The sequence below is a fragment of the Asterias amurensis genome, chromosome 1 (assembly GCF_032118995.1).
Source record: "Asterias amurensis chromosome 1, ASM3211899v1".
In the NCBI taxonomy this organism is placed as follows: domain Eukaryota; kingdom Metazoa; phylum Echinodermata; class Asteroidea; order Forcipulatida; family Asteriidae; genus Asterias; species Asterias amurensis.
The window spans coordinates 36024912-36037204 of record NC_092648.1 but is presented as its reverse complement, the minus strand read 5'-3'; the positions used below and the strand labels follow the sequence as shown (position 1 = coordinate 36037204).

At 39.9% G+C, this 12293-nt stretch overlaps 1 protein-coding gene across 3 annotated transcripts in view; it reads right to left on the bottom strand.

Annotated features, from left to right (window-relative positions):
- LOC139938442 (usherin-like) overlaps positions 1 to 12293 on the bottom strand; it is a 64776-nt gene that overhangs the window by 27276 nt on the left and 25207 nt on the right. For all 3 annotated transcript variants that reach the window (XM_071933977.1, XM_071933985.1, XM_071933994.1), the window contains exons 30-44: positions 12051 to 12254; positions 11199 to 11485; positions 10466 to 10613; positions 9459 to 9773; positions 8528 to 8707; positions 7837 to 7987; positions 7272 to 7414; positions 5954 to 6090; positions 5232 to 5367; positions 4392 to 4688; positions 3387 to 3584; positions 3000 to 3215; positions 1789 to 2034; positions 1099 to 1317; positions 124 to 326 (exon numbers count right to left, since the gene is read on the bottom strand). In XM_071933977.1, the coding sequence (XP_071790078.1) occupies positions 124 to 326; positions 1099 to 1317; positions 1789 to 2034; positions 3000 to 3215; positions 3387 to 3584; positions 4392 to 4688; positions 5232 to 5367; positions 5954 to 6090; positions 7272 to 7414; positions 7837 to 7987; positions 8528 to 8707; positions 9459 to 9773; positions 10466 to 10613; positions 11199 to 11485; positions 12051 to 12254 (3080 nt within the window). The remainder of the gene's footprint in view (positions 1 to 123; positions 327 to 1098; positions 1318 to 1788; positions 2035 to 2999; positions 3216 to 3386; positions 3585 to 4391; positions 4689 to 5231; positions 5368 to 5953; positions 6091 to 7271; positions 7415 to 7836; positions 7988 to 8527; positions 8708 to 9458; positions 9774 to 10465; positions 10614 to 11198; positions 11486 to 12050; positions 12255 to 12293) is intronic.

Below are 12293 nucleotides of genomic sequence, written 5' to 3'. Positions count from 1 at the left end.
TACTATCAACAGCTCTCGGTTGATTGTTACCAAGTTCGTTTTTATGCTAATAATTATTTTGAGTTGCTACCAAAAGTGTCCAGGGCCTTTAAACTACTTTTTGAATAACCTTAAAAAACCGACCTGTATTGCATAGATGGTATACGGCTGTAGGTTGGGCAGAATATGAGAGAACGTTGACGACGGTAGAGTAGCCATAACAACATCATCTAGATACACAGAGTATCTAAGTATATCACCATTGGGTTGACTCGGCTCCTGCCAAGATACTTGCAATGCTGAGGGGCTCAAGATGTAAATACTGGGCGCTAAGAAACCTCCAGGAGCTGTGGAGAGAAGCAAGATAACATATTAGATTTTATTTTCAAATCTATAAATTTTGGGCAGACACATCCTTGAACAGAGTGCTCTGTGTTACTAAGAGTACAAAACAAATTATCCTAAAGCCTTGTTGAAGCCATCGGACTAGTGTCAACACGCCAATTGTAAACAAACTTTGTTTACTCTACCCCAAACAATGTTTAAAAATCTCAATAATTCCAACTTTCCTACTGAGACCAACAGAAATAGCATGGAAAAAGGACATTATACTGGGTTGATGCTTTGAGTAAAAGAATTCCATCAATGACCATCAATGTCTCTGCATTTGGTCCTACTGTTAAAGAAATTTTATTTTTTGTTTATTGATGTGGCATTTCATGGCAGGGTGGTCAAGCACACTGGACTCAAGCTCTGGGCCAAATTTCATAGAGCTGCTTAAGCATAAAATTTTGCGTAAGCACAAAAAAACCTTGCTTTGTAAAATCAGATTATCGGCCAAGACTCCACTCAATTCTTATGCCAAGTAAACAATAAGCTAAATACCAGTCATAAGCAATGTATATGGGATGGAATTTTGGCCAGTAACATGTGTAAAATAAGCAAGCTATTTTCGTGCTTAAGCATTTTTTTCGCTTAAGCAGCTCTATGAAATTGGCCCCTGGTGTTACTGATAACACTTAATATACATGGGCTCCTCAGATTTTCATGTTAATAAAATATATAGAAGAGTTTGGTGTTAATAAAAGTTAACATGAAACCATAAAGTCCGTTACTCACATCCATCTTTGGTCTCTGCATAGGCCAGGTTACTAGATACATTGTAAGCACCATTGGAGATTAGAACCCGGAACTCATACAGTGTGTTTGGCATGAGCAGTCCGATAGTGGTACTGTCTACCCCCGGTGGATGGGTGTTCATGGTTCGAATCCCTGGGGTGGAGCTTGCACCATATTCAACAAAGTAGTTGACGACATCACCTCGTAATTCTTGGAGCGCTGAAACATTAAGAATAGTACAATGTTGAGGAAGAAGAAAATGTCACGTAGACAGAAGGACTTGCAATATCAAGGTTGTGGGTACGATCCTACCAAAGCTAATCGCTGATTTCACATGACTAGAATATGTATTGTCCTCTAGTTACTGAATCACAATTTCGAGTCCCGGTTGTGACACTTATGTCCCTGAGCAAGACACTTAACTATAATTGATTCTCTTCACCCAGGGGTAAATGGGTACAGAGTAGCGCATATTTGTTGCACAGGCTGTGTACTCCCCAGGGAGCTATGGTTTAAGGAATGAATTACATGTAGGGCCAAGTGACCAGGGGCAATAATGTTGGAAGCGCTTTTAGACGCCCTTCAGGTGTGGAAAGCGCCATTTTTTTTTAAAAACTGATTATTATTATTATTGTGAAATCCTCATTATGCTTCACAGACAAAAATTCTGCGAAATTTAGAGCGACATACTTGGTGTTGTCCAGCTGAGCATAACTGTCACATGGTCTACAGCAACTGCAGAGATGAATGCACCGATAGACGGTCGACCTGCCAGTGTAGTGACCTCATCACTAGGGTCGGAGGTCAAGGGGCCGATGTCGTTGGAGACTGTGATGCGATACTGGTAGGTTGTGTAGGTGGTCAGTCCGAGATCAGCAAATGATGTGTCTGTGCCACTGTAGATGAGCTGCCAGAAACCTAGGCCTGTTGCCATGCCTGACGGGGATGAAGAAACAGTGAGTTAAGAAAACAACACATAATAGTCTTTTGAGATTCATATTTAAATTACTTTGTAAAATGTATTATACAGACTCTATTGGCAATGCTCTTCTCTACAGTCTTCCTAACAACCAGATTTCCCGTCTTCAACGCCTCCAAAATACTGCTGCCCGCATTGTGACACTATCTAAGAAATCCTGTTCCATCACCCCCATTCTGAAACAACTACACTGGCTCCCTATCTCTCAACTAATCATCTTCAAGCTGATGCTCATTGTTCACAAAGCACTTCATGGCAAGGCTCCCCACTATATTTCTGAACTTCTTCAAGTTTACATTCCATCAAGAAATCTTCGATCAAGTTCCATGCTTCTTCTCATTGAACCCAAGTCTCAAAACTCATGGGGAGACAGGTCTTTTTCTTCAGCTGCGCCACGCATCTGGATGTCTCTACCACTTAATCTTAGATCTTGTATTTGTACCACAACATTCAAATCTTTTCTCAAACATTATCTTATGTCACAGGTTTTCAAGGACTAATTTTGTTGTGTCTGTTTTTCTTTGTTTTGTTTTGTTTGTTGTTGGTTTTACTGCGCCTTCAGCACCCATCAGGGTGGATAAGTGCGCATTACAAGTCATATTATTATTGTTATTAGGGTTAAATGTATTATACAGTACTCATGTTTTTATGTGATCAGCCATCTATATGAAATTACAAATATTTTGGCTTACATGTAATCCATTGTGTAAGTCAGGAGAAAATAGTGGCAAACCATGCATAATTTTCAGCATTGAATCACATTTTCCTTCTCGGTGGAGGCCTGCGTCACCCTTACATTTTTCAGATTCAAGATGACCGTACGCGCTATCAGGTTTAGGCTTCATGGCAAAAACAAAACCATTGGTCACAATGTGTCAAGTCAAGTTTGCCTCGAGCAGCCTCAACTAGTTGTACTACCTACCTGGCTGTAGTGGTTGTCTTAACTTCATCCTATGCAGCTCATATCTGATATTTGGACCATTCGGCTTGATGGGTGCGCTCCACGTGACTGAGATGTAGGTCTGGGTGATAGGGTCGCCTCTAGGGGCCCCCTGACCCTCAGGGAAGTAAGGATCCGTCTGGGCTGGGGTGCCACTGCTCTCTGTGCAACCACCGATGGTACATGCCTCTAGGGTAACTGTTTATGAGAAAAGAACATTTATTGACACAAGTGTCAAGACCTGGACTTAAACATTTTGAAAGATTGCTTTATTTTCAGGGAACTTTCTGCAGAATCAGGGAGAGTTCTGAAATTAATTGTGGAAATAAAGGTCTGTTCCTTTTATCAATCTAAACATACACAACTTACCAAGATAGTTGGTGTAGGGCACCAGACCACTGACTACTTTGCTTGTCATGTTGGTGTCTCCAATGTACACTCTAGGCTGTGGCATCCGTATGGTGTAGCTTATGATTTCCCCATTGCTAAAGGCTGGCTGCTGCCATGTAACAAGCATGGACACGTGGTCCAGGCTGGTTACAATAGGTGCGTTTACTCCCCCTGGAGCTGTGAGTAAATTCAAAGATAGTGATGATGAATACAAAGTTTCAACATTTTCTCACATATGGTTTTAAAATTAGAATTGGGTTATGAGGACTACAGGAAACATAAAGAAGAAGGGAAATGTCAAATTCAGTTCTGTGATAAGCTCTTTTTCCTCATGTTTAAGTGGTGTAAGTTGTCTAGTTTGTATTTGACACCCTTCCAGTGCAAAGTATGTCAACATCCAAAGAATCTGATGACATCATTCTGAGAAAAATGGGTCCCTAAACTTTTTAACAGATTTATTCCTGATTTTATTGAAGAAAAATTTAACTAACATTCAAAGGAGGAATATTTCGAATAATATGGATCAAACCAATCAAGGCGCCTACACAAAATGAAAACATTATACAAATATAAAATGTCAAATTCAGGGACATTTTAATTGAATATCATTGAAACTCAGGAATAAACCATAACATTCCCGCACAAAAAAGTACAGACCCATTTTTCTGAAAATAATTTCATCCGATGAATTTTGCCCCTGGAGAGTATCAATTTTAACTGTCTCTTATCACAGATGATGCTGGTTGACCGAGGTTGAAATGATGACGAAGATTAAATTAGGAACCTCATTGATATATACTGAGTTATGGTAATTAATATATTAAGAATATTCTCAACAATCTCCTTTTTCTATCCTATTTTTCCTCAATCACTGCCAACCTTGCAACAATCTACATAATCGCTACCGATAACTACTTTGGTTGTTTGTCATAGAAAATCCAAAAAACACAGACCCCCGTCCACTCAATCAACTCTTCCACTTACCAGCTGAAAGAGTCGTGACCTCTTGCCAGCTGCTGGATGACCCACCAACACCATTCCGCACTCGTACTCTATACTCAAACACAGTAAACGGTGTGACGGCAGGCGACTGGTCCAGATAAACCAACGGGACGTCCGGGCCGACGGATACCACGGTGGTGACCGCAGAGAGACCTTTCTTGCGTCTTTCAATCTCGTATCCTGTCAGGACTCCACTAGGAGAGTCTGGTGGAGACCAACTGATGAGGATTGAGGTTGGGGTCTCGGAGCGGAGGGAGGGAGGGTCAAGGCCGGAAGGAGCTGTGAATAAAAAAAGGCAGAGATTTTAAAAGAGAATTACTCGCTTTCAAATTATCAAAGTTTCAGATGTTTACATGTTCATTCTATACACAATGCTGTATGGGATTTGAGGCATTGCATGGTGAGGTATCAATGTATATTTGGTTTGCTGTAACACCATGTGTACATTTAATAGATTATATTCTTTTGAAAACTTGCCTTTTTTTAATATTCTATTACCGCGGAGTAGACTTGTCATGACATGTGTTTACAATAATTCCGTAATTCTCGATATCGAGAATTCATAATTGTTTTAATTCTTTCTCAAAAAGTAAAGCATTTCATGGAATAATATTTTAAGAGAAGTCTTTCACCATTACCTTCTGTAAACCCTGTAAGTTATTTGTAAATCTGTGAATTTTTTTCTTTTTTTCTGAAAGTGTCCAATGGCTTTTAAAAACTACTACCTGGGCGGAAGGTAGAAAGTCAGCCATTCTAAATAGAGTGTTTTATCATGCGTTACTTTGAAATATCAAGACAGAGAACAAGAATTGAGGTACTGACTTGCTTGTGGTGTGGTGTAGGTCAGTGAATGAACGCTGCTTGTACATCCAGCACTGTTGCACATCTCCACATGGAAGTTATACTGGGTGTACGGCATCAGGCTATCTGCAAGGAACTCTGTTACATTGCCCGCCAACTGAAGAAAACAGGTGGAAAAAGCATGTTACATTCATGATTAAGAAGGCATTGATTAACTTAAAAATATTTATAATTTATTTGACTTAAAGCCAGTGGACACTATTGGTAATTGTCAAAGACCAGTCTTCTCACTTGCTGTATCTCAACACATGCATAAAATAACAAACCTGTGAAAATTTGAGCTTGATTGGTCGTCAAAGTTGCGAGATAAAACTGAAAGAAAAAAACACCCTTGTCACACGAAGTTGTGTGATTTCAGATGCTTGATTTTGGGACCTCAAATTTTAAACTTGAGGTCTCGAAATCAAATTCATGGAAAATTACTTCTTTCTCGAAAACTGCGTCACTTCACAGGGAGCTGTTTCTCGTAATGTTTAATACTATTTGTTTGTTTGTTTTTGTTTATTTTTATTTCCAAATATCACAATAAATAATCATAAAACATACAAGACAAAAGAACAAAGGGTGACTATTAACCTCTCCCATTACTCGTAATCAAGAAAGGTTTTATGATAATAATTATTTTGAGTAATTACCAACAGTGTCCACTGCCTTTAAACCGGTCTATTTCTCAAGTTACTTACAATCTCTCTAAGCTGGTTATTCTGGTACAGTCTGACTCTGACTATGATTCCATTTGGTTCTTCTGGCTCCTCCCATGTTACATACATGCTGTATGCATCCAAGATGGTCGCCATTGGTGGATCAATAGGGCCAGGCGCTGTGGAGGAAAATTAGGTTGGTTAACTTTGATAGACATCACTGCTAATACAGTAAACTCATTCGGCGCTAGGGATACATTGGGGCATGGTGTCTATCAGGGCCCAATTTCATAAAGTCTGTAAGCATACAAATTTGCTTAGCATGAAATTTCTTCCTTGATAAAAAACAGGATTACCAACCAAATTTCCATTTGTTGCATATTGCTTGATACTGGTATTCAGCTGTTTGCTTATCCTGAAAATCATGTAGCGATTTGGTTGGTAATCCTGGTTTTATCAAGGAAGAAATTTCATGCTAAGCAAATTGTTGTGCTTACAGGCTTTATGAAATTGGGCCCAGGTGTTTTGTGAATCTCAGGAATGCTATAGAAGATTTTTTTTTTTTTTTTTTTTTTTTTGGGGGGGGGGTCCTTCTGTACAAGAAAGAAAGAGTGTAGGAACATTATGTTGTTCTTAAATACTTTTCATTTTCTTTCATATTATCATAGCATGCAAAAGAAAGATTATTATTTTCTTTTTGGGACGTCTTCCTCTGCTACAAATCAGGCATAGTATAAGTCAACTCTTGTTAATACGAGGTACGTCAGACTGGCCCAATGTCAGACTGCGGAACTGGCATTCTGCTCTACCAGCCGGGCTCCTAGTGGATTATACCCATGCCTGCATCCTTACAGACTGTGAAGGGGGTTACCCTGTTTCAGCCCCAGGAGTAGGTGGCTCCTAGTGGATGATACCCATGCCTACATCCTTACAGACTGTGAAGGGGGTAACCCTGTTTCAGCCCCAGGAGTAGGTGGCTCCTAGTGGATGATACCCATGCCTACATCCTTACAGACTGTGAAGGGGGTAACTGTGTTTCAGCCCCATGATTAGGTGGCTCCTAGTGGATGATACCCATGCCTACATCCATACGGACTGTGAAGGGGGTAAGTGTGTTTCAGCCCCATGATTAGGTGGCTCCTAGTGGATGATACCCATGCCTACATCCATACGGACTGTGAAGGGGGTAAGTGTGTTTCAGACCCAGTTGATGGCAACATGTCCCTAGTGGCAGTTGACATGGTCGATTTGGCTCAATAGCCCAAAACGGTTCAGTGTAGCCATCACCTTGAAGTGGCCGCACCGCCTTGTGATGCAAGGCAATCTCTCATATAAAAACTTAAAATAAAATCTCCCTTACCAGCTTCCATTGTTACTGCAGCTGTCCAATCGCTCTCTGATTCTCCATAGTTGTTGCTTGCTACTACTCTAAACTCATATTCAGTGTAGGCTTTCAGACCAGTCTTAATGTAGTTGTTAACACTCACAGGAGCATTGAACAGACTGAAACACAAAGATGGTAGAACACAATAGAATTAACGCGTGTTGTGCAAGGCACGTAAAAGAACCCAGTGCACTGAGAAGGGGTTCGCCTCGGTGTTTCCTAGTATGATGACATAGCCAAAAGTATGTGTTACTCAGAAAAAACTGTGGTTAAACTATTTCAAAAACTGCTGTTTCAGAAACTGCTTACTACTTGACAAAGTAGAAACAAAAATGGCAAATCTAGCATTCATCGGTCGTGCTTATTAGTGCAATTATAAAACTATTATGAGCTAAATCCTGAAACTTGCTAAAACTTTATCAGTAATGAGTACATACCATCAATTTGTACAAAATCCGATTTGCCAAATTTTGTGATTTTGAACTTCGTGAAAATGTTAATAAAATAAGAAGGTAATATTTAGAATGTAAAAATCACTTACTCTTCCTGAAGACCTGGTTGGAGAGAGGGTCTGAACTGGAGTTGAAACCTGGCTTCACCCGGGGCGTTGTTCCTGGCAGGGTTTTGCCACTGTGCACGGATTGACATTGCAGATAGGGTGACCAGGGTGGGTGGAAATACACCATCTGGACCTGATGATTGAATAAATTTAATTAAATATGATTTAATTTGAGAACGTTAAAGGCACTGGACACCGGTGGTAATTGTCAAAGACCAGTCTTCTCACTTGGTGTATCTCAACAAAGGTCACAAAATAAAAAAACCTGTGAAGATTTAAACTCTATTGGTTGTCAAAGTTTTGCGCTTTTAGATGCTTTATTTTGGGACCTCAAAATCTAATCTGAGGTTTCGAAATCAAATTTGAATATTTTAGTGGAAAATTACTTCTTTCTCAATAACTACATAACTTCAGAGGGAGCCGTTTCTTACAATGTTTCATACTACCAACAGCTCTCCATTGCTTGTTAACCAAGTAAGTTTTATGCAAACAATTATTTTGAGTAATTACCAATAGTGTCCAGTGCCCTTTAAAATAATATTAAAAAAATGTGTTTGTTTATCATTGTAATTTTGATAAAATGACATGCTTCCATTTTTCATAAAAACACTAGGCCCCACCCTTTTGATTTGACAAGAAATCTTTTAAAAATACAAGACAGAAACAGACTTACTTCCATTAGGCATGACTACACTCTGCCGGTCACTGAGTAAGCTTCCCTGTGTGTTATAACCAAGCACCTGCACCGTGTATGAAGAGTCCGGGATCAGACCAGAGATTGCTACTAGTACATTAGCATCAGTGGTGTTCAGCAAGGTTCTGGTTTGAGATATGGTGTTGTACATTCCCATTTCTATGCAGGAAAAAAAAGACATGTAAAGAGCAAAAATTTTATCTTTTGAAGTCTTTATTAAAGGACAGTATAGAACCCCATTTGATGGAAGAAATTTGCCATATTTGTAGTTGTTACAGTGTTAGAAGATCATACACAAAAACCAAAAATCAAATTTATCAAATTCTTTTTCAAACTTGTTTGTGAGTGGGTCATAAGAAATAACTGTTTTTAGATGTGGGTAGAAAACTCCAGCAAGGGAAAAACAGTGCTATTGGGCAAGGATACATGTATATTATAAAAAGAAAGAGAAGACAAAATCAAGCTGGCCAAGATTGTCACTTTCATTCCTGATTAAACTAAAAAGTATCAGTTGTTTGCTTAAGCAATAAAAAGCCATTAAAAACAAATCATGTTGAAGACCTTTGACCTCAAATTTATGGTTCAATTGAGGCATAACTTTGTTTATTCAGTGTATGGATTATATTATAAAACTGAAATTTGGGTGGCGGTCAAAACAATTTTCTTTTAAAACATTGATTGTTCTGAATGGCTCATTAGGTAACCAGCCAAACTATATCATGAATTGCAATGCATATAGCGTCTGACACTAGGTCAAACCAATTGATACCTGCTACATGTATTGGGCCAGAATTCGTTAAGCTCCTAAGCAACGTTTTTCTGATAAGCAAAAATAGCAGGGAACCAGTCATTAAAAAAAAAACATCACATGGTATTTTCACTGGTTACCAGTTTCTGCTAAGCAACATACCTGGGGACACGTAGAATATCCCAGTGAACAGCACCTCATACTGTAGCCTCCCATTGGGGTTGCTGGGCGCAGTCCAGCGCGCCGAAACCGTTCGTGCGTCGGTCACAAACACGCTCAGCATAATGCTGCCCTCTGGTGGCGCCTCTGCTGTACGCGCAGAGCTCTCAGGACCGTAGGAGCAGCCCTTTGAGGTGCAGGCTTCGAGACGAAACAGGTGGAGGCTGTAGGGTGTGAGACCAGTGACTTGGTATGACGTATTGAGGTTGGATTGGACTACGGAGCCATCTTGGATGAGTGAATATCTTGTGATGACACCTAGGATGGGGGCAGAGGAGAAGGAGTTGAAAAATAATATTAATAACATTTGATATAATTTACTTAATCCCTTATAAACATTTTAAGTAATTACATTCTACAACTCTGATAAAGCAGTGCCAAATAGACCCCTCTCCTGCTGCTTCCCAGGTTGATCGCAAACTTGTGTGTGATCCCTATAGCTATACCATTTATTAACTTTTGTACACCTTCTGACTGGCACCTCTAAACAAAGGTATTGACAAAATAGGGAGTCCACCCACATAGGGCTAGATGGTTTAATTAGTAGAGAACCAACATTAATCTGGATCTAGTAGATGTGTCTTAGTTCAACCACAAATGATTTTAAACTTTTCAAACCAGTTGCCCTTTTGATTTCCCAGCCAGTTTCACTTTTGGTTTATAACTACTTATTACTTTATACCTTTTAAACTTTTATTTTTTTTAAAACAGCATAAATTTGGGGCCGATAAAGCGGTTGTGACAAATAACAAATTCAGGCATCAGACTGTGAAGGGAGTAGCCCTATTTCAGCCCCAGGAGTAGGTTGCAACATGCCCATAGTGGCAGTTGATTTGGGTCCATAACCCAAATCAGTTAAGTGTAACCCTCAGCTTGAAGTGGCCGTCTGTGGCCTTGTGATGTCAGGCAATCTCTCCCCCCCCAAAAAAAAAAAGTAATGCACTACATACCATTAGGTTCCTCAGGTTCAGTCCAGGATACAGAGAGATGATAAGGGCTGACGACCACAACAGAGGGTGCAGGTACACCTTCTGGAATGCTTTCTTCTGTATGGGCAGTGGCTGGTGCACTATTGGTACAACCTCCCCCTGTGCAAGCCTACATGAGAGGAAAATGTTAACACACTGGTCATTGTTTGTTTTTTGTCAAAGTAATATTGATTTATAGGCAAATGTAAAAGTTTTCAATTGAATACAGTGTCTAAACTAAATATTGATAAAACAGCAAAAATATGTCACTATATTTTCAGGATTGTATTGTTTAATTCCTGTGAATGTTTTTTGCCTGTGTGAAGTGTAAAGTGAAAGTATCAAGAAAGTCAAATCCATCCACAGTTAGCGAGGGTGACAGCGCATGAGTACCAATTGCATCTGTGGCTGTATTAAGGGCAGCATCCAAACTGACACCATGGATAGTTACAAAAGTTGCGATCTCCCAGATCTTTGAAGATTTGAATTTTTCGACATACTTTTATTGATTTTGTAATCAAAGGAGGCACTTCAGATGAAACCAGTTAGCACGATGCTAACTTCAATAACCATCTTGATAACAAGAACTTTTTTGTATAAAATTTACACAATTCCTTTTTGAGGTCATTGCCAAAGTATGACACAGTCAGACAGTCGTTCCTTCTAAACTCCCACCGCTAAAAAATAAGTTCTGACAACTTTATTTGCTACTTACGCTGAGCGTGACTAGATACATAGTTCCTGCCGTCAACTCCGAGAGAACGTGACTCCTTATCAGCACGCTGGAATTATAAATTCCTTCACCCACATCTCCTGACTCGACGGACCGATAGAGGAGATATCTCTCCAAACGGCCATTCAGTTGAGGTGGCTCGACCCAGCTGGCCTCGATGGAAGTAGGCCCCCGGACGAGGAGGGTAGGCGGGGCTACAAAGGATGGAGGTCGCTGGGCTGTGGTAATACTGACCTCTGGGCTGTCTGTGCAGCCAACTGCTGTACAGGCTGGGGAAATACATTGTAGTATGATACATGTACATTAAAATAAGCAATACACTGATCAGATCATTTAGTTGTCAACCACTGATTCTTTTCAGAACCAACACAACTCAAAAGAGACTTTCATATGGTGCTACTGCAAACCTCACATGATTAAACTCCCACCGTGCAAAGTTTCAAATCTTTTTTTATGATTCCCTTCTGTTGAATGTTTGGAGCCAGTGTATGTTACTAAGTGGTACATGACATCACACCACAGAAATAGAACTCATGTAAGGCGTATTTAGTATGCATATCTGCTTTACGGCACTAATGAACACGGACCTTTTAGTTGTTTACCAAAATTTAGTTTTCCCATTGGTTTATCTGGACAATTCCGACAAACAGGAATTTCGCATGGTCTAGATACTCTACATGTATGTCCACAGCTGACATAGAGGGCGTGCACAATTTAGCTCAGCATTTTCTGTGTTCTACATCATATTGATACTGTCTGTACACAGCTGACTTACGCCATTCGAGCTCAGCATTATGTGTGATCTATTCACAATTATCACCATAAATGATTTACCTGTGATCTTAAATGTATATGCAGTATACACCTGGAGACCAGACTCTGTGTGGATGCGCTGTGAACCAGTGTAGATTGATATATCATTCATAATGAGGTTGTAGCTGGTAATGATGCCATTGGGTCGGTGAGGCAGAGGCCAGGCCAATGTCATCATGTTGGCTGTGATGATCGTAGCTTCTGGGGAAACCACTCCTGAAGGAGCTGGAGATACCAATGGAAATAATTCAGTTTAACTCAACT